Source organism: Symphodus melops (genome assembly GCF_947650265.1).
Source record: "Symphodus melops genome assembly, chromosome: 5".
Classification (NCBI taxonomy): domain Eukaryota; kingdom Metazoa; phylum Chordata; class Actinopteri; order Labriformes; family Labridae; genus Symphodus; species Symphodus melops.
The window spans coordinates 7,766,043-7,788,766 of NC_136695.1; the positions used below are offsets into that span (position 1 = coordinate 7,766,043).

At 42.2% G+C, this 22,724-nt stretch overlaps 2 protein-coding genes across 3 annotated transcripts in view; one reads left to right on the forward strand and one right to left on the reverse strand.

Annotated features, from left to right (window-relative positions):
• The window catches only part of LOC306823530 (protein spire homolog 1-like), a 205,229-nt gene extending 182,612 nt beyond the window's left edge, over positions 1–22,617 (forward strand). For both annotated transcript variants that reach the window (XM_079343118.1, XM_079343119.1), the window contains 5 exons: positions 8,252–8,389; positions 9,022–9,092; positions 9,201–9,228; positions 17,076–17,353; positions 20,601–22,617. In XM_079343118.1, the coding sequence (XP_079199244.1) occupies positions 8,252–8,389; positions 9,022–9,092; positions 9,201–9,228; positions 17,076–17,353; positions 20,601–20,826 (741 nt within the window). In that variant the 3' untranslated portion in view covers positions 20,827–22,617. The remainder of the gene's footprint in view (positions 1–8,251; positions 8,390–9,021; positions 9,093–9,200; positions 9,229–17,075; positions 17,354–20,600) is intronic.
• On the reverse strand, positions 5,477–7,604 carry LOC306823270 (uncharacterized protein; the record flags this gene model as incomplete). Its single annotated transcript, XM_079342725.1, has 2 exons — positions 5,477–5,746; positions 6,616–7,604. The coding sequence occupies one exon, from the start codon at positions 7,602–7,604 to the stop codon at positions 6,957–6,959; it is 648 nt and encodes a 215-aa protein (XP_079198851.1). The 3' UTR covers positions 5,477–5,746; positions 6,616–6,956.
• Positions 22,618–22,724: the final 107 nt, after the last annotated feature.

Genomic DNA, 22,724 nt, shown 5'->3' on the forward strand with positions numbered 1-22,724 from the left:
GTTAAATATGTTTACTCGCTTGGCACCAATCCAAAAAAAAGAGAAAACGGGATCCTGCCGACAACGCCAAATGTAACACCCCCCTCTCAGGTGCTATCAGGTTACCCAGAAATCCCCGGCAGGGGTCAAATCAATGACCAAACAGAAAAACGAAACTGAGACAAAATTAGAAAAGAAAGGTGCCAAATGTTTATTAACAATAATATAAAATCCCGGTGTCGACACAACAGTTGGTTCAATTAATGTGGGGTCCACGGGAGCTGCACTGAGGAAGTGGCAGGTACGACAAAACAAACAAAACCCAAAAGAAGACTAGAAACAAAACTAACCTCAAAACAACACCAAAAACTAACCCACACAGTAAAAACAGCAGAGGGAAATCTGCCCGTCCCTAAAACAGAAATAAAAACATTAGTTTCCCAACCAAACCCCATATACAATGTAAGTTAAAACTTACAAAACATGTCGGCTTACCGGTCCTCCCAAACTCAGGACAAACAAAAAAACACAGCCGGCGTGGTCGAGGGTGTGCACCTTCCCTCTCCTCCCGGCTGGAAACCAACACCTCCCTCTCTGTTCCTGCCCCCCCCCCCCTTTTATACCTAGCAGGAACAGCAGCGTTTCCGGTGCCACCGGCTACATTTAGCTTAGCTTCTACGTTGAACGACAGATGCAGGATAGGAATGCTGTGGTTCAACAAACAGTATGGTTTGGATGAACAGTCTGGAGAAGGAAATGTGTTAACGTCATTAGTCTGAATTGGAAGGGCTTTTACCAGTAGCTGTACTACATACAATACAGTTCGTTACTACAATTAGGCCTGCACAATATGCCAAAAAGCATTATAATGAACTATAAAAAATTCATGTCAGTTGATATCGATAATTATCACAATAATTGTCAATCATTATTTCTTTCAAATTTAGAGGCTTATTTTTGCTCCTGATTGAAAGTGGAAGAAACTAGATAGTTAATTACGGTTTGAATATTTTTTGTTGTCAGAAGATGACAAACTATAATTAAACTTGGAAATTTCATCATCATAAGCTCAGTGCACAGAGCTGGAAAATGCTGACAAGTGTAGCTGCACTTGTCTTCAGAAAAGTAAAGGGAGCACTTTACTCAGTTTTTTTGTCAGTCTTTAAATAGCCAAACTGTCTTGAGTGGCCTTAATTGTCGGTGTTTCTCCGTGCCTTGAGCATGTTTTCTTCAGTTTTGCTCGTGCTAATTTTGGCTGTTTCCATCCTGCTCCAAACATCTGTAAGCTCACCTACCCCATCTCTGCAACATGACTGACTGTTCGTTGTCTTTGGCTTTTTTTCTCTTTAAGGTCAGGTGGCAACTAGCGTTCAAGGCGCATTGGCACCCTCTTGTTTCCCAATGGTTGGATGTTGCAAGTACAGGTTTAAATCTATCGAACATTTTGAATATTTTTATGGAGAAAAACGTTCACAGCTACCTTGCTATGCCAGCTATGCTATGCTGCTAGTAGCCCTTGAAGCTCTGTTCAAAGGGGTAAAGTGGCACTTAAAAAATAGGGGTAGGGTTAAGGGTGAAATGGGTGAAGTGTCAGCTCCCAGACTGGCTCAAGTCTGCTTTCAATGAACTTTTAAGTCTGTCTTTATTGTCCTGTATTGGTTCTGCCACCATGCTTTGGAATAAAAATTTGAATAAAATTAGTCTTTTCAAAAAGATGATTGATTTAAACAGGTCTTAGAAGAGAAAATCCCTCTAGCTCAAAGAATTTACTGAATAGAGCCCATATTCATATAAAGAGTGTTTAACCACTGGATTCTTATTGGATTGGATCGGGGGAGAGGAAGTGACAATCCCAACAGAGCTCATAAGCGAAGATCTGTATTTAAGAGAGAGATGAGTCTGTAAGAGGCACAGTCTAGTGGGTCTTTTTCTTTCTTAGCAAAAAGTTTCTTAGCTAAGAGTTATACAAGCCTCATTAAATGATGGCAGGAGAAAGCCCTTCATGTGGGATTCAGACATAATTACACGCAATTGTGGAGAAATTAAATACAAGAATGTCTTGAAAAAAACTCAACTGGAAAGCCATCAGGGTAAATACATTTGCCAGGCTCTTCCAGTCTTTGTCGACAGTCTAGTAAACGTTTGGGAATTAAAATAGTTAAGAAGTTGATGGTAGTGTCAATGGTTTACCTGAAATTCTAAGGTGTAGAGGTTGGCAATTTTTCAGGCTTGTTGCCATGTATGCAAAAAATGGCCTTGTGTTTTAGAAGATTTTTACTGTTTTACTGTAGATTTTCAGTAGAATGAGTTGTAGTCCAGTTATTTTAAGCCAGAATAGGGATCAGCATTAAACAAATTGCAACGGAAGCAAACTCAACTGATTTTGTATCCTCAATATGTCCTGAGTAAGGGAAAAAAGCCCAGAAGAATCCCAATAGGAAAAAAGTTTCGAAAAACAAATATAACCTATTCATATGCCTATTTATTGTTTTTCTCACAGGAATAGGGGGGAAAATAACCTTCAAATATCAACATGAAAATTGAGTTGATTACTTACATAAAGACAAACAAAAAATGTATTTAAGCTGTTTTTAATTGTTTGTTAACATGTGCTAACAGGGCATAATCTAATAAGGTGTATGGATGTGCTAAGTTGCATAAATACTACAGATCAGAAAACAGATAACTATAACAGATCGAAACAATGGGTACAGCCAGGTGATAATGTCTTGTTGAATCTTGTTGACATATAACACTAAAATACTTAATGTTAAGGAACATTTAAGCTACCCATGAGCATTAATACATAAAGGCAGGAAGAAGTACTTTAAACTAGCCTTTATTTATTATTATGCAGGGGGTTTGGGGCTGCGTTTGTGGGACTTTTTCTGGGGAATTAGTCTGGGGGAAACACAGGAGACGAGGGTAAGGAGACTGCAGAAGACAAAAGGTAGATAATATAAAAAGTGGCTGTATCAAACAATCAAATTACGTGCACAATGTGCCACGAGAGAATCTCATATTTTTTCGAGTCACAGGCCATCTGCATAGAGTTTGTGCAGCTGACTTCACAGTATACAACAAAATGATGGTTTCTTACTATTTCCAAATTATCATCATAATTTAGCCTACTGATGTTTTGGTTTAATTGATGTAGCTTCTATCTAAGCATTCTAACTGTCATAGCCCTGTTCTGCCTCTCAGTACTTTTCCATTCAGAAGGCCTCCTTCTCGCGCTACCTGTCAGCCACACCCCACTCATCAGCTCACCTACTCTCTCAGCTGCAATTGATCAGTAATCAAGTCACACCCACCTCATCAACTCACTCAGCTCACCTACTCTCTCAGTTGCAGCTGATCAGTCATAAGGACACTACATAAGCTGCTGCTTCAAACATTTTCAGTGCAAGATCATCATCGCATCCATGCCTCGCTTTCCAGCGTTTCCCCTTGGACTGATCTCCCGGTACCAACCCTGCTTGCTTTGGACTGTCCTTCTCTGTCCAAACCCCAGTAATTACCTCAGCCTTCTGTCCCCGACCATGACTATTGCTTCAGTCCCTTCCATTTCCTGTTTGCCTGTTTTCCGGGCTGAAGTGTGTGTGACTTTTATGCCAGTTTCCTGTCGTGCAGCAATTGGGTCAATACACTGCCTGTTACACTAATATAGTGACACTTTGAGTCCTACAGTACTTCAACATTTATTTTGGCAGTCAGGTCCAGTGTGATGCAGTCTACTCTGGGTAAAAGAGATGAAGTGATTAGGCTAGAGTAGCAGGAAACCATTTTCTCTTTATAACATTTATTAAAGGCTAATACTATCATTTTCACCAATAATAGCCACAGTACCACAGCTCAACACACATCCAGATGATCCCAATAAATAAAGTATCACGTAAATTCTGGCAGGTCACGGAGTCACGCTTAATATTGTGCCAGAATTTGCGTCAGCTGATCTCACGTGCTGAAAGCAACCTATTAGCTAAATAGTTCTTACGCCACCTTATTTAAACTGCTCTAGCCTGCCAACACTACTCTGCTCCCCTCTGCATGCCACTTTTGCAAGCGCCTTGACAACACCGAAGCCGTCAGTGAAGACACTGCTACTCACCCTGCTGCTTGTCATGTCAGTCCCCATCCCAATGAGGATCAATGACACATCCACTTTGTCTAAGACTCACAATATCCGTGATCTGAATCAGAGGAAGCCTTTCTTGAAGAGAACCCAGCTCTCTTTGCTTGAGCCCTTGTTTGGGTTTAATATCCACCAACAAAAAAGAACTGCACCCGCAACTCTGCTGCCGTCTCATTTCCGGTCGCCGCTCCACCGTCCACAGGGGCTCATCTCCCGGACTTCAGCTCTATTTCTCCAGTCCTGTTATTTAGCCAGCATCCAGTGCTGTCATTTGTCGGCATGAAATCCAGGATCCAGGCCCTTGAATCCACTCCATCTCAGCCGGCAAAGTCGTAGATCAATGACGTCACTCCTGCACGGTGGATGATGTCATGAATCAGAGGAGATTTCTGGGATATGCAGTTCAAATTGCATCAGGGGTCAATTCCATGCTGCAATTCCCCAGCTTTAGCTGCTTTGCTCCTAACCCTTGTTTTATTGATTGTTGATTACAGGTCTGGTTCAAGGATCTTTGCTTCAAATGATTTTCTCATGATCAAGCTCTGCAAGAAGCCTGATAACGATCCTGATCATTTGAATCAGGTGTGTTGGAAGAGGGAGACATTTAAAACATGCAGGATAGTGGCCCTCGAGGACCAGGATTAGGCACCTGCCTTAAGTACACCGAGCTGGCAGCTGATGCTGAGCAGAATGGATGGAAAGCCAAGGTCTGTCCAGTGGAGGTTGGCTGCAGAGGCTTTGTGGGCCGGACAACCATCAGGCTGCTTAAGGACTTTGGAGTTCGAGGCCAAACCCTGCAAAACACCAAAGCCCTCTCAGGGGCAGCAGAGACAGCCAGTCGATGGCTGTGGATAAAGAGGAGCGACACCATCTTGAGCTTTAGTAAGACCTGCAGCATGTAATGGTTGAAAACAGAGGGGGGCCCACCTGGGACCCCAGGTGGCACCAATGAGCCCTCTGGAGGTGTCGTGGGCCTGTCATTGAAACACCGTTGAAGGAGGGTGCCCACCTGATGACCCCAATGATGCTGTCAACCATCCCCGCTTCCTCCTCTCCATCCCCCATTTTGCAATCCCACCCAACCAGGTTCAGCACCGTAACAGCACTGAAGCAGCGCCGATGGATGTAGCCTACTGTCACCACTCTACTCAGGTTTCTTGTATCATGGGATTATTCCATCTAGTCCTAAAATTGAACTGATTGACCTAACATTGTTCCCGAATTATCGGTCCTTGCTTGCATTGTACTTCAACTCTTATTGAAGTTGCTTGGATAAAAGCGTCGGCAAAAATCATGGGGGGTTTTCAATAGCAAGCGGTCAATAATTCAGCTCTTCTCAATTAAAAGACTAATCACCCATTTAACGGCAGGGTGTTTTTGGTGCTTATTTCGATCTGTTATTAGAAACAGTGTTGCTCTTGTGCGGATTAATTAGTGGTAGCAAATTCACTACATGCTCAGTTGCATCACTATTACTGATAATTCACACGTTTCTATCTTCCTTAAATCATTGAAAGACTGATATCTGAAACTAATTCTGTCTTCTATGAAGGATTGCTTAAAGAAGCCGTACCAGCCATTCTGAGCCACTCTTTGCCACAGTTAAGGGGAAATCGCTATCCAGAGCTCACTCTTTGCCTCCTTGGCCAATTATGTGGGTGGCCATTCTGCTCACTACATTCGTACAGGAGCAGAAACAGCTGCTCATTTATAGCACCTGTGTCGCCGCTCAAAGCCACTATATCTCCGGCTGGAGTCTCAAGCTATTTGGATGCTCAAATGCAATGCGTGTGCTTTAATCGGTGAGCTTTAAATAAGTGTTTAAGCATGTGATTGGCATGTCCAACACTTTAGGCTTTCTTACATGTATTCAATTAGTAGTTACCTCATACTCGTGGGTTAATTTCTTTCACTTCTCCTTCCTCCTGCTGGTTCTTCCACACAGTCCTGGAAGGCGAGGGAGGTTTGCCTGGTATGCGTGTGTTGGGGGTTGCTGCTATCTCTCTGCCTGATGGCGTTCCTTGTATGCACAGGGATGGGGCTGTCCCTGCCTAATGCCTTCCAACGTAAGCACGTGGAAGGGCAGGGAGATCCTTCAGAGCCATACCACCAAATATACGTTATTGCCTCAAAGTATTATTTTCGACAAAGTGGTCATGACTGAAATTGTAGTTTATCACCAGGTGTGTTTGTCACTGTTTCTTACTCTAAGTTGTCAACAAGATTCAACAAGACATTTTCACCTGGTTATACCCAATATTTAGATCTGTTGTGGTAGTTACTGTATGCAAGATATCACATACTTAATTATATTATGCCCTGTTTTCTCATGTTAACAACATGTATTTTTCGTTTGTCTTGATGTAAGTAATCAACTCAGTAATTTTCATGGTGACATCTGAAGGTTATTTTTTTCCTTTCTTCACGTGAGAAAAATGGAGGGTATATTTGGGTCTTTTTTGAAACTTTTCCCTATTGGGAATCTTCTGGGCTTTTTTAACCCTTCAAGGTTCAAGGTTCAAGGTTCTTTATTTGTCAATTCCAAAATATGTCAGACATACAGTGAAATCGAAATTACGTTTCCCCCCTCTCCACGGTGCAATGTAGATAAGAAAAAGGTAAATAAAATAAAACAAGGTAAAAAAGATGTAAAAAAGATGTAAAAAAAGATAAATAATATTTACATTAATAAACCTAAATGTGCAAAAGTATTAAGTTAAATAAAATGGAGTATAGAACCAGATTATAAGAAAAGTGAAACTTGTGCATGCGTGCAATGTGCAATAAGTGACCAGGGTTCTGTTTCAATGTTCAAACAGGAGGAGGTTCTAATGTTCAGTGTTCATGGGGGCAGAGGGGAGGGAGGGGAGGGAAGGGAGGGAAGAGAGTTCAGCTTCCTGACAGCTTGGTGGAAGAAGCTGTTTCTCAGTCTGGTAGAGCCGGCCCGCAGGCTGCGGTACCGTCTCCCCGATGACAGGAGGCTGTGTGAGGGGTGGGTGGGGTCACTCACAATGCGGGTTGCTTTGCGGGTGAGGCGGGTGCCGTAGAGGTCCAGAAGAGAGGGGAGCAGGACACCGATGATCCGTTCAGCCGCCTTCACTGTGCGCTGCAGGGTCTTGTGGTTGGCAGCAGTGCAGCTCCCCAGCCACACAGTGATGCAGCTGGTCAGGATGCTCTCGATGGTGCCTCTGTAGAAGGAGCACATGATGGGTGGGGATGCTCGTGCTCTCTTCAGCTTACGGAGGAAGTAGAGGCGCTGCTGGGACTTTTTGGCCAGTGATGTGGTGTTTGCTGTCCAGGAGAGATCCTCACTGATGTGGACCCCCAGGAACTTGGTGCTGCTCACTCTCTCCACAGCAGCACCGTCGATGGTCAGGGGGGGTTTGGGAGTGGGGGCCCTCCGGAAGTCGACAACAACCTCCTTGGTCTTGTCGATATTCAGGAAGAGGTTGTTGTCTTTGCACCACGTTGCCAGTTGGCCCACCTCCATCCTGTAGTGCGTCTCATCGTTGTTGGAGATGAGACCGACCACTGTTGTGTCGTCCGCAAACTTCACAATGTGGTTGCTGCTGAAGGATGGAGTACAGTCGTGGGTCAGCTGAATACCAATTCAGGACATATTGAGGAATCAAAAATCAGTTGACTTTGTTTCAATTGTAACTTGTTAAACCGTTTTTCATAAAATGACTGGACTATTGTGAGAAGATCTAATTACTTTTGAACTTCTACACATTTTATATAGCTCTGACTTTGCATGCATTTCCTTCGTCGACCCCAGCATTTCAAGCACAGAGTCTGTGAGATGTTTTCTGTTGCTGAAAACCATCAGAGAACCACCAGAAAACAGAAAATCTGTCTATTAAAAAATCTATGCTGAACTACACTATAATTGTAATAATGTGTCCTCCTTATTTGAGCTGTCAATGTGTCTGCATCTGAATTTACTTTTCAGTGAAGAAAGAGTGCATTTACATGTACATAGGGCCAAAATGTATTCTGTACACAGTAGTTGCTTTGAAGGGGGAAATGCATTTATATTTTTAGACTGAAAGTTTGTTCTGATCCTTAGGTGTTCGATAAGCTACTGCTAGGAGGATACTTACCACTGAATTTGTGTCTATGTATTTTTTGTCACAGGAGGAATTTTGTTTCCCTGTCGAGTGTCTGTCTCTGACGGTGGACGAGGTGATGCACATAAGACAGGTGCTGGTTAAGGCAGAGCTGGAAAAGTTCCAGCAGTACAAAGATGTCTACAATGCTATGAAAAAGGGAAAGGTATTTTTTATACCAAACATACTTACAGATATCATGTGAAGAATAAACAAGCAAATCCATAGAATAATTAATGATTGAATGAATGATTGAAATTAATGAAAGGAACTGTTTCTTTAATGCCAATAGCTCACAGTCATCATACACATTTGATACATGAGACAATTAACCTTTTCACACTGTTTTTTTTGGCAAAAATGTAGTAACTAAGCTCAATAGTCATCACCTCTTGTTACGTTCATATTGTACACATTGGTCTTTCAGTCTGTGACTTCACATTGCTTTGACAACCTTGCTCAAGAACAGCACAGTGGGAGCTCCACATAAACACACAATGTCAGACATGCACACAGCGCTGCGTTCCCCTGCTGGCTCCATGCATATATGTTACCTTAATGTTGATATCAGAACCACTGGTATCATACATACAATATGTATATGAATCTATTCTATACATTTGCAACTCTATACAGAGATGAAGAGAGTGATATGGCTCACTCATAATAGCTTCAGTTATCAGTAAAACCAGCCCCACCACATCATGACCAAAATTATTTATTCAAATATTTCTGTCTAAAAAATAGTAATATTTATGACCCTATTATAACTTTGTCATCTATTTTCCCACTTTGCAGCTCTGCTTCTGTTGCCGAATCAGAAGGTTTTCCTTTTTTACCTGGTCCTACATCTGCCAGTTTTGTAAAAAGTAATTAATCTCACGTGATTATTTTCCATTGCAAAACAAAATCTAAACGAAAGGGCTTTTTTGTGGTTGCATTTGTCATTTACTTTGTTTTGTATCTTTTCTTTACAGGCCTGTGTGTTCACAGTGCTGCAAAAAGGTAGGCAAGATAAATAAAGTCACTGGTGCAACATTAATTAATGCTTCAATGTCATCTTTCCTGACAGAGGCGGTGCTTTCAGCAGTGAATGTGCAGGTCTAGTAGCTATACCAACAAAGTCATGTTCAGGGCCGCCCCTGAGCAGGATTTTAATTTGAGCTAGCTACTGTTGACAGCTGTCAACTTCCTGTCATGCATATCTTGCAATACCTATCTCACTCTGTCGCCAATCATAGCAACGCGGTCTGCGCAAAGACGTCCGCGTCATTACAAAATCTTGGAGATGCACAGCTGAGCTCTCAGACCCTCCATGGACCGCCCTCGCAATGTCGCGCCGGCTGTGATTGCGCAATATTTACGTTGACTCGTGATCGACTTGGAATCAGTCCGCGGTCGACCAGTAGATCAGGAAATGACACAGACAAAACTTCTGAATTTTATGTGCAGAATTTAATCAAAGAATCGTGAAGAATTTAAAATTGACATGAATCAAATATGCTCTTAATGTGATGTCTAAACTAATATACTGAGTCATATAACCACTGAAGAGGATAATGGGTATTCTAATGGGTTGGTATCGCTGTATAACTTACGTAAGGTAAAGACTTAATAAGTTTGTAAGGAACAAAAGAGTAAATTATTTAAGTGAAGTTTTGGATCTGGAAGATTACAACTAAGACACGACCTGATCTCTCTGCTCGGAACACTAGCTGTGACTGTCGTAGAATTAGTACTACGTCGCCTAGTAGTACTGCTTGGATCTCCAACGACGCCTTTGTTCAGCTGCACCAGAAAGTTCTGCTGTCCTGAACTGCCTTGACAACCTAGGTCTAAGTTGATTTTTCAGCAACGGTGTGGATCAGTCGGCGAATCAGCTGTGTTCTGCCAGTGTTCCACTCGTTTGAGCGGATCCAAAAATGTGGTATTACAAAAATTTAACTGTTGTCAGCTCTAATTTGAATGGCTTATTCAGTTAGTTCAAGTAACAAAGTCTTTTATTAATGATGAATCAATACTTCAAAAATAATGTCAAAAAGTTAAAAATGTGTGAAGAGGAAAAACAATGGATTTTAATTGCATGCGGACAAAACTAACAGAAGTCAATCTGCAGAGACCTTTTTCCACATAGTTGGAACAAGAAAAACTTGAAATTGAATTAAACAAAAGAAGCAGGAACAAAGACATAAGCTTACAAGGGAGCAAAAATGGTGATTGCAAGAAGAGCCAGACTAAAAGGTTACAAGTGATCGCACAAACTTTTCGCCCATGGATGATGTAGGTTTGGTATGATGTGAAATGAAACAGAGTTTACCTATTAAATAAAAATTATACCATTTGGCTTATATCCAACAACAACATACTCAAGATTTAAACAAGTATTTCTATTCAACACTCATAACATCATATATATGAATGGTCTAAAAAAAGGCAAAAAATACAGTATTTTTATATAATGTTTTTCTCACGATTATGCTGTGTCAGTATATTAGTTCTGACTGTATGAAGTAACTAATGTTCTCCTCCAAGTTCTAACCCCAAGAATCAAGTAGCCGGCCCCTCCATGTTAACTGTAGCAGAGATACAATATCAATTTCTGATAACTCAGTCATAGATGGTCGTAGCAGAATCTAAGTTGCATGAAAATGTCCCTCTTAATGTCCCAATTATGTTTATCTGACTTACCGTTGAAGTCGACAAAACATTCCTAAATATCCAAACTGAACAGTTCTCACAGTTCTTCCTGCCCCAGGTCGTAAAAGTCAATTTGATACACTCCAGTTATCACCTCTTGGCTTTGAAGCCATTATTGTCGTTTTAATCAAGTTTTTATTGGCAGGAGGTGTTTTGACTTGGTCATAGTCAGATAACCCAAGGTCGTTCACACCTACACAAATGGTTGGTTTCCCCAATGTATATGCAATTAACAAGACATTCAATAAATTCATGGCTGCTGGAAAATGTAATCTCCAGTCCACATTTAGACAGAATTATCCTCTCTTCTGTCTCGTGATTAGCAGGCTAGCAGCTGGGGTGTTTATGCCACAAAGTTTTTCTTTTTTATTTCAACAACATATAACAAGTGAAGAACGAGCCTCCTCTTGCTTTTGCTTTTTCTTTATTTTGCTTGCTACCGAGTCATATTGCTGTTTGGAAGCCATCTCTCTGCATCCAACAGCCCATCGGCGCATCTGACTGCTGCATATTTTCTGTTGTGTCACAGGAATGACTTTGTCATAAACAACTGTCAGCTGGCTTACTTCACTTCAAGGTTCACATGAACCAGCACCATGGTGGTGGTTCATGAATGGTACCATGGACATATTCTCTGCCATTTGATAACCGTTTTAGGGGGGGCAATCAAATCAAGAGTAACTCTATGTGAATCCACAGTCCTATCAACAAAGTGATCCAGCTGAGTTGGACTAAATTATTCAAAGTTTTTAACTGGATTAAGACATGGTACTGAATCAAAAGCAGCTGAAAGGTTCAAGGTTCTTTATTTGTCAAATATGCTCCATGTTAAATATACAGCACAGATGAAATTGCAATCCCCCCAACCCCCAATGCAAACCTGCAGTGCATAAAAAGAGCACTATGCTTTGCACTATGCTTTGTTAAATTTAGCTACAGCACTATCAGGTAAACTTCACTTTTGAGAGCACCTTTTTATAAAGTGGAGTTAATTCTGGTAAGAAAAAGTCCAATTTTATGAGGAAATTATCGATAAAAGATAATTTTCTCAGAAAAGTGTTAAGTTATTGATTTCAATGTCATTAGCTAGAACAAGGTCTTGGGTCTGGTTTAAATGATGAGATATTATAAGTGCTAAGGACTACATTTGTGTAATGGAATATTTTGGGTGACGTTTCAGCCTCAGAATTTAAATTCGTCCTTTTTCTAAACCGAAAATTTTTTTTATAATCGTTTTTAACCATGGTTTATTCCACACATAGGCTGGAATTAATTAATCGATACAATTTACCCTTTTTATTATTAATTTCTTTCATTACGTTATACAGCGATACCATACTCAGCCCATTAGAAAATAAACTATACAATTCTGTGGTCATCTACCTCATTATTTCATTCTTGCAGTCTCATTGCATATTGTATATCATAATCATACACGCATATCATAGTCCTTGCATATTCTATCCATTCATTCATTCATTAATGTTGTTGTTCATGATTCTTTTGTTAAAGTCTGCACATACAATTCAGAAACTTTTGTCTGCTGTGATACTGATTCAAGCTGCTCCAGAGTTCATTCTGATATGAAATTGATTGTTAATAAACTAATACATTAAGTTTAATTTCTCCCCTAAAGGAGTGTTGCCCCCAAGTATTAGCTATATTAATATCACGTTAAATTAATTAAACTACATTTGAAAGAAATTGTGAAAATTGTGATAGAAATTCAGAATATGGGCCAGGAGGGCAGGAGTCAAACTTACACTGCATGTCACACTTACCCATACATTACAACAAATGTAAGTGGCTGAAAGTGGCTTCTTTAGACTGGATGTAAAAGACTAAGAACAAGGCTTTCCAATGAATGAATCAATAATTCAGCTTTTGTTGAGGGTTAATTAGAAGACTAGAATTAAAGGTAGCTGATACCCCACCTCCTTGGCCAGTGTCTCAGGGTATATTAACTAATAGTTCCTGCATGGGATATGTCTACAACTCAAAGCTCATTGCAGCTGTTATATGGTTGGACACATTGAAGTGTCTCTGAGAGGTTTTCAGCATATTCAATGGAACCGAATAGATAGATAGATAGATAGATAGATAGATAGATAGATAGATAGATAGATAGATAGATACTTTATTGATCCAGAGGGAAATTCAAGGCATCCAGTAGCAGTATACAGACAGGCAGGACACAAGACATTAGTTACAATACACACCCGCTGTCCCCCCTCCCCTCTGTATACAATAATCCCCCAAACAAGATTTAGCAGCCCCTATGTGACTAAGAGTAAACATAATTATATGTTAAACCTGTGCAGTTAGCATTAGCACTTAGACTTAAAACTTATATAGCATAATGTACATAACCTGTGAGGAGAGAAAAACATGTGTTGGTTAAAAGAGATCTGTAAACAGTTAAAGAGCCTTAGAAACAAAGTGCTGGCCTTCTAGAAACTAGTTACATGTGCATGTACAGGGTGTTTGAGCTTATGCCAGAGGTGTGAGTACAGTCATTAAACAGTCAATGCAGGAATGTAAATTGGCTCACCAACTTAAAGGAACAGTGATTAGCATTAAGTGTCCTAGACAAAAGCTGAAACCAGGAGTGATTTGGGTGATTATCATTAAGTACCCAACTATTGAGGAGCAGATTAGCATTAAGTGTTGAAGACAATAGAGTGAAGCTTGACCTAATTAGGGTGATCATGTCAACCATTACAGATGTAGCTAAACACAACAGTAGGATGAAACCAGACATGATTAGGGTGATTATCTTTAGTGACCAGTGCTCAGTAAGGTGACCATCAATATGCATTAAAGTGTCCAACTGGGGGCTGACTCTGAGGTCAGCAGTGCAGATGAGGAATGAGAAAAAAGTGAAAAGAAAAAAAGAGTTCAGGGTTCACCGTGTGCTTCTTCACTGCCGTGACAGTGAGGTGTTGTACAATCTGATGGCCAGGGGGACAAAAGAGTTCTTGAGCCTGTCCGTGGAGCACGGCTGTGACAGCAGTCTGTCGCTGAACATGCTCCTCTGCCCGGTGAAGGTGCTGTGCAGAGGGTGGTGTGTGTTGTCCATGATGGAGAGCATTTTGTCCAGAGACCTCCTCTCTACCACTGTCACCAGTGAGTCCAGCTCTGTGCCCACCACAGAGCCGGCCCTCCTCACCAGTCTGTCCAGGCGTGCTGCGTCCCTCTTCTTGCAGCTTCCTCCCCAGCACACCACTGCGTAGAAGAGGACGCTGGACACCACAGACTGGTAGAACATCTGCAGCAGCTTTTTGCAGATGTTGAAGGACCCCAGCCTTCTCAGGATGTACAGACGACTCTGTCCCTTCCTGCAGGTAGTGTCCATGTTAGGCGACCAGTCCAGCTTGTCATCCAGCTGCAGCCCCAGGTACCCGTAGGTCCTGACCACCTCCACGTCGACTCCGCCAATGGAAACAGGTTCTAGATGTGGTTTGTTCCTTCGGAAGTCCACCACCATCTCCTTGGTCTTGGAGGTGTTTAGCTGCAGATGGTTGTCACTGCACCACGTCACAAAGTCCTCGATCAGGCTCCTGTACTCCTCCTCCTGTCCATCCCTGACACAAGCAACTATCGCAGTGTCGTCCGAGTATTTCTGCATGTGGCAGAGCTCAGAGTTATACTGGAAGTCAGAGGTGTACAGGGTGAACAGGACAGGGGAGAGCACGGTCCCCTGTGGTGCTCCGGTGCTGCTGACCACAGTCTCAGATGTGCAGTCCTTCAGTCTGACGTACTGTGGTCTCTCTGTGAGGTAGTCCGTGATCCACCTCACCAGGTGCGAGTCTACCCTCATCTTGGTCAGCTTGTCTCTCAGTAGGAGGGGATGGATGGTGTTGAAAGCGCTTGAGAAATCAAAGAACATGATTCTCATCACGCTGCTCTCTTTGTCCAGATGAGAGTAAGCCTTGTGTAGAAGATAGAGGATGGCATCGTCCACGCCCACCTTTGCCTGGTATGCAAACTGCAGGGGATCCTGTGCGTGTTGTACCTGGGGTCTGAGGTGTTGGAGCAGCAGCCGTTCGAAGGTCTTCATAACGTGGGATGTCAGAGCGATTGGTCTGAAGTCGCCTGGCTCACTGGGGTTTTTCTTCTTGGGGACAGGGGTGAGGCACGAGGTCTTCCAGAGCACAGGAACCTTCCCGAGCCGCAGGCTCATGTTGAAGATATGCTGAAGTGGCTCCCCCAGCTCAGCAGAGCAGGCCTTTAGCATCCTGGGACACACCTTGTCTGGGCCTGCTGCCTTCCTGGGGCGGAGTCTCTTCAGCTCCTTGCTCACCTGGTCTCTGGTGATGGTGGGGGGGAGGGGGGATGGATTGTCACTGGAGGTTGTATCTGTTCTGGTGGAGGTGTTGGGGGGAGTGAGAGGGGGGGAGGGGGTGTGTAGAGGGGTGCTGGGGGGACAGGCACTGGCTGCAGCGACGGGGCTGTCGAACCTGTTAAAAAACAAGTTGAGCTGGTTTGCTCTCTCAGGGTCCCCGTCTCCTGCGTTGTTGTTTTTCTTTTTGCAGCCTGTGATGGTCTTCATGCCCTCCCAGACCTCCCTCATGTTGTTCTGCTGCAGCTTCTGTTCTACTTTCCTTCTGTACTCCTCCTTTGCCTCTCGGAGTCTGACCTTGAGTTCCCCCTGCACACGCTTCAGCTCTGCCTGGTCTCCCTCCTTGAATGCCCTTTTCTTCCTGTTAAGGATCTCCTTGACATCGCTGGTGATCCAGGGCTTGTTATTCGGGAAGCAGCGCACAGTTTTAGTGGGAACCACAACGTCCATACAGAAGTTCATGTAGTCAGTTGTGCAGTGTGTGACCCCCTCAATGTCATCACCATGGGTCTCTTGTAGGGCACTCCAGTCAGTGGTCTCAAAACAGTCTCTGAGCGCCTCCTCTGCCTCAGGAGACCACTTTCTGAAGGTGCGAGTAGTTATCGGTTGTCTCTGGATCATAGTTTTGTACTGTGGCTTTAGTAGGACCAGGTTGTGGTCGGACTTACCCAGAGGTGGTAGGGGGGTGGCAGTGTAGGCGTCCTTCACGTTTGCATACAGGAGGTCTATTGTCCTGTTCTTCCTGGTGGGACAGCTTACAAACTGGTGAAAGTCCGGTAGTGTGGAGTTCAATGTAACATGGTTAAAGTCCCCTGAGATGGCGATGAAAGCATCCGGGTGCAGCGTTTGTAATCTTGAGGTGGTCGCGTGGATGACGTCACACGCAGTTTCGGCGTGTGCCCGGGGTGGAATGTAAACACAGACCACGACCGCGTGAGAAAATTCCCTCGGCATGTAGTAAGGACGGAGATCCACCGCCAGCAGCTCGATGTCTTTGCTGCACGTTGCCTCCTTCACAGTAACATGTCCATGGTGGCACCATCTGTTGTTAATAAACAGCGCGAGTCCTCCTCCTTTCCGTTTTCCGCTACGTTTCATGTCTCTCTCCGCTCTCACTGTAGTAAAGCCCGGTAGATCCACGTTAGCGTCCGGGGTGTTTTGAGTCAGCCAGGTTTCTGTGAGGCACATTAAACTGCACTCTCTAAATGTCCGGTTGTTCCTCACAAGAGCAGCCAGCTCGTCTGTCTTGTTGGTTAGACAGTTTACGTTCCCCATAACTATCACCGGAACCGAGGGCTTGTACCTCCATCGCTTAGCCGCGAGCTTAGCCCTTACCAGAGCCCCGGCTCTACAGCCTCTATACCGCCGCCTCAGCTCCTCTGGTATCGGGTGAACGATGCCGGCTTGTCCCGCTGACCGGAGCGAGAGCAGCGTTTCCCTTGAATAAGAAAGTTTTCCGCTGCTATTTCCACGAAGGCACGAAAAAGTATCCATAGGATACATAAAGTTATACACTGAAGGTGTACTATAAAAACTATATAGTATAGTACTATAAAAACTATAAAAGTAGAAATATATATACATATATACATATATACATATACTTATATATATATATATATATATATATATATTGTATATATACCCTTTGAGGCATTAAAAACAGACATTAAAAACTAGAGCGTCTAAACTTTGTGTCATGACTACACATCAGTTTCTATGAATAAATAAAGTTCTATAATTTTCATCAGAATTATTTCTTATTAATAATTGTGCTTCCCTTGTTTTTATTCATGCCTATCTTGTCTGACAGATGCGTCTACCATCCAAACCTTATTCAAGCTTGCCTATCTATTCCATTGGCTCTAACAACACTCTCCCCAGAGAGAGGCTTAGTGCTATGGCTGCAATTGGAAAAGGACTCTCAGTGGCTGGAGAACCAATGGGACGGGCCATGGTGTATTCCAATGTGAAGCCAACACCAAGAGTATCAATAGCAGCTGGGAAAGCTTCGGAAGTAACTGCTGCACCTAAATCTGAAACACCCTCTTGTAGCACACAACGCCAAGGCAAGAAGAAGACCATGTCCAAGTAAGAACTATAACACAATTACTCTGTCTTGAGTGCATGGTATATCTTTTCAAATAACTTGAACGTAAGTTTCAAAATGCTAAATATGCAAATGTATTAGAAAGATTTTGGGAATCCTAATAATAATGCAAGTATGACGAAACAAACAAAAGAAAACTTTTTTAGGGTGTATTTACACCTATCCTGTTTAGTTCGCTTAAAACAAACTAAAACCCTGGTGCAGACCTTTTTGGGCAGATGTGAATACAAACCATCAAATTCGGGTGCCCATCAAACAACCGAACTGAGACCCAGCCCACGAGGGGGTCCCAGTTCGCTTCCATACGAACCGTGGTACGGTTCATTTGAATTGTGAAAGCAACCGGACCTCAATCTGACTCATATTGCAACATGTGAAAAATGATCTATGAAAGTAAAAGAAGGAAGCCTTCTGCCGTGTGGCCGTTAGCTCATCAAAAACAAAATCTGTCCATCCAAAGAAGTAACAAAAGTAATCCAACAAATGTAGTTGATTGATCACTGGTATAACAGAAGAAGAAAAAAAGAATGAGGAAGAAGCGATCTCACCAGGAAAGGAGGATGAATAATCTGGTCAGTCAGACCACCTTTGTCTTAGCCCGTCGCAAGTGAGGAGAAAAAAAAAAGCTCAAAATGTTCAATACTAGAACGAGTGCCGCACGCAAGATCTCCATGACTGCTTTTTTTTTTTTTTTTTTAAATGTGGTTATGTTTACGAATTCTGGGCCTCTTGCAATAAGTGAAATATGAAAACAAATGAATGTTGTCTTTGGTCTGGAGCAAATAAAGCGAACCAAAGGGCTTTCCTGGAGTGAATACATCCATTGTCATTGTATTTGCTGCTTGATAAATCTTGCTCCCACGCCTGGCTAATATATAGTTTGTATCTTAAGACTATTGTGCACTCTTATTGTGTTATCAATTTGCAGATAAAAGTTTTTATCAGAGTAAAAATATTATTAATCTTTCTTATAAATATATGGGTGCCTAATTAAAAAAACGTCAAACTCAACACCGGACGCATCGGCCGCTGACAAAGTCTCAGGTGTGGGTCCCGTTGCGGAAGGGCACTGGGCGTGGATCCTCCACGAGCAGAGCCACCAACAGCATAGGCAGCCACACTGTCTATGCGGACAGGTGAAGCGTTTGTGACCCACGTCTCCGTAATCAAAACATTTCATCTGTACAGAGCTGGCTTACACCATGTTTGAGCCGTCACCGTGTTTAACTCTGAAGGACACCTATAGAGTCTGAAAAAATAAACGCCTGGCTCCACAGAGACAAATAAGTAAATTACTTCAGTATAGGATCTTTACACCTTGCTGATTTAAAACCACTTGCAAACTTCCTGAATCGATGAAGATCATTAAACAGCATAACACAGGATCCGGTAATCTGCGTAGAAAGTGGGGAAAACTGCACAAGTTTTCTTTAACAGACACATCTTTCTCGATCATCTGACGTACATGAGGCTCCATTTTCATAAACACAATACAGCTTTGTTCATCCTAGGATGCAAAACAAACCTTGTTATGTCACACCTGCTTCCAACAGACAGCAACACCTCCTCCATGGTAACAGAGACGTCTGGAGGGACTATCTGGACACCATGCCGCATACTCAAACAAATATTAAATAATCCTACCTGATCATTCTGAGAAAAATACATGAAAATACAGGTGAAACAGGATTTAAACTCCTTGCCACTATCATTCCATCACCTCAGCTCGAGCTCAGACTCACCGGAAGCAGAGAGCGGGAGAGACAAAGAAGCATAATTATGCCAGATTCCCCCAAGCCACTAAAAATGCTCTTTTTTAAACATCTCATATTACATATCACAAGGGATTTGTGGCCCCTGAAACTGGCTTTTCTAAATGTGCAGCAGTTGGTAATAAGTCTGAGCGGTTGCATTGTACTGTTTCTATATTGTTTCTATCGTCGTAGACTTAATTTTACCAGTTAAGATGGTTAAATACTCCATCTGTTAGAGGTTAAAGCAGCAGGTTATTAAAGCAAATAATGCAAAATTATAATAAATACAAAATAAATGAACCCTAACAAATGTAAAAAAGGAATGAAAAGAAATAAATATACAATATATAGAATTTAACTTATTTCTTAGTATCGCATGAGAAAAATCAACAAATGATACAAGAGTCTATCCCTGAATTTAAACAAACTTGTAAACACAGAAAAATTATTACAGTTTTAAATGTGTAGTAACATAGTGAGCTGTGCAAATCCAGTGATTACATATGTTAACGTGCATATAAGTGTGCAGACATTTTATAAGATAAGACCCATCAACGTGTAATCGACAGCACATCTCTCACCAACAGCTTCTTTTAATAAGCCTAAAACTCAAACCTTTCTCTTGGCAATCAGTGCTATATTGTGAAAGCCAAGAATAAAAACTAAATAACCCAAAACATAACAAAATACATGAAAAACAACAGGACTCATTACAAAGAAGATCATCAGTTTGACACAATGACAGGAGTATGGAGGCACACGCAGACTCAGTGAGGAGTTTTCCAAAAATCAGTCCTTTATTACAAAACGGGTTCGGTACACAGGAGGTCAGAAGAGCAAACAAATCCAGTAGAGCAAGCAAAGGCAGGTAACAAAAACAGGCAGGAGTCATACACATGAAGGCAAACAAATCCAAAGGAGCAGGCTAAGGTCGGTAATGAGGGACAGGCACCAACAAGGTCAGACAAGAAAAACGCCAGGACTAGGTACTCTAAGGAAACACTACGAACTGATCTGAAGCAGCATTCCATTTTCAAGATTGCTCAAAAAAAAAAAAAAAAAGTGAGCTACTTTGGCTCCGCTGCAAGTATTTCTTTCATTCTTGGTCTTCTGTCACCCACCAGGCTGCATTGTCCACAAAACTTTTTGACAGACAGATTGAATAGCATATCCGTTACAAAGATTGGTTAGAGGTTGTACAAACTACCAATAACCATTGTCGGTACTGACCCTTAAAAAAAATCCATATTATTCGACCACAGGTGACAACACCTCAAAACGAAGACTTATGAGTGACATTTGGGAGACTTTTGGAAGGAAAGACATTTCAAAAATAGATCTGCCCATGATTGTTTGCCACAAATAGATTAAACATTTACACCAGATAAGAAAAACCTGTAGTAACAAAATCAGGAAACAGCCAATTTAAATTCTAAGATCCTGTTTGCTTTCTCTCTGTTGTTGTTTCATGTAGGTTTTCAAAGCATGGATCATTAAAGTCACATGAAGAACTTGAGCTTCCACCAGAGCTGACCGAGGACTGGGCCACTATGGAGGTGTGTGTGGATTGCAAGGACTTTATCTCTGATATAATCGCCTCCAGCAAGTACAGCCTATCACTGGCCACCAAGAGAGCTTGCTTAAAGCATAAAACCCAGTCCTTCTACTTGCCCTCTGAACGAACAATCAAAGAGATCTGAAACGTTTATATCTGGATATTCTCCTGACCTGGCTGTTCACATATGCAGGTCTCATATATTGTACAGGATGGTGGGTTTCCTAAGGTATAACATGACGTAAAAAAAGATGTTGAAGTAGCTCAACAGAGTCCGCAAAACAATGCTATAATGAGAATATTTGCCTTCATATCAATGCTACGTGTAGCACAATGGATTGACAGTATCAACAAAAGAGGGGAAAACAACATACTGACAACTGAGAACGTAATGCAGCCGTTACCTACATGCATGGAGATTGTAGCGGTACAGTGCATACATTAATGCACCATTCGGTTCTACCACTGAGCCACAGCCATGTAAATGGACATGGACTTGACCTTATACCGCGCTTTTCCTGTCTTCTGACAACTCAAAACACTTTTATATTGCATGTCACACTTACCCATACACACCCTTTCACACGCTGATGCTAGTAGTTATAGTATCTGATGTGTCCTAACCAAAGGACACATCGAACATGCTGCTCAGCTGGGGATCGAACCTTCGACCTTCCAACCTTCGCATTAGCTTGAGGTGAATTCTCCGGATAATATCCTGCTACATTCTGACATCGGCTCACTTGGACTTGCTGCTGAAAAATACAAAGGGTCTGGCAGAAGAAACTACTGCTGTATTCTGAGCGAAATATTTAGCTGTTTGCATTCACACAATATTTCCTCCTGGAAATATCAGGATATTAGGTTTTCTGCAAGTGTGAAAACCTATATGTATGATTACTTTAGTTAGGTAAAGCCTTGCAGAATGCCTGAACTGAGCCTTGTGGTTGACAGTGCGGCTTTAGTTGCCTTGTCTTGAATCACTTCCATCCCTTCAGACAGCTGATCCATCAATGGAGGTTGTAGGAAAGGCAATGACCCTGGTGATGTGTAACATTGGAGCTGGCAGATAGGAGCAGCCTGAGTGCTCTCAGTGTGTGATTGCCTGAGTATCTGTATGTGAAGCTCTGTGTGTTCATACGACCTCCCTCTTGCACTTCCGCAACACAGGACTGCAATGTAAACTTTAAGTACATAAGTAAAAAGTAAGTAAATTTAGTTATTGTGCTGTTGCGGAATCGTCGCTAATGTTTTAAAGCACACTGACTTCCCCTCTAATGGCTAAACACCATGGTCAAACCCAACTCACATTCAAAACTAAAGCTCAAAATAATGCTTACTAAGAGTTGTCCCCTTCTAGATCTTTAAAGAGCCTTGAGCTTTGTTTCTGAAATTATCAAACACATTTAGAACTCAACCAGGGGCTAAGCATGAATTTCTCTGTGGTACAACAGGTTAAGGACGCTGCAGCAGTGAGCATGTCCCATTCTCCTGGCATCATTAGAGAAGGTTAAGTGTCTTGCACACATCTCATCAGACATGTGGACCGAACACCTGATCTAATTGAGAGACGAAAGACTCCACCAACTGAGCCTTAGCATTCAGAAGTTGCCTCTGGTGGATGTCTTTGCTAGTGTTTATCCTTTTAGCTATCACTTTCACTTTTGCATTAGTGATGTCGGTCGCGAACGTAACAGCTCTAAGACTCGGCTCTTTGAAGTGAACGACAGGAGTCGACTCGTCATTGGGAGCGAGATGGGAGCCGATTAGTTTTTTTCTTGTCTTTTTTCTGTTAAAGCCGGATATCATTGATGAAGATGTGCGGTTGCGTCTGTGTCCTCACTGAGCAGGGGGAGGGGAGGGGTTATACACACAGCAGACGAACAGGAGAGAGAGACAGAGACAGAGGTTGACACCTCTGTTATGTCCTCCTCGTATTTTTCTTTCAGTTTCGTTTCATTAAAACCGACAGTAAACACGGTCGCAAGTCTCGCGACTGACTGCAGGTTTTTTTTTTAGAACAGCATTTAAATGAATCGGAGC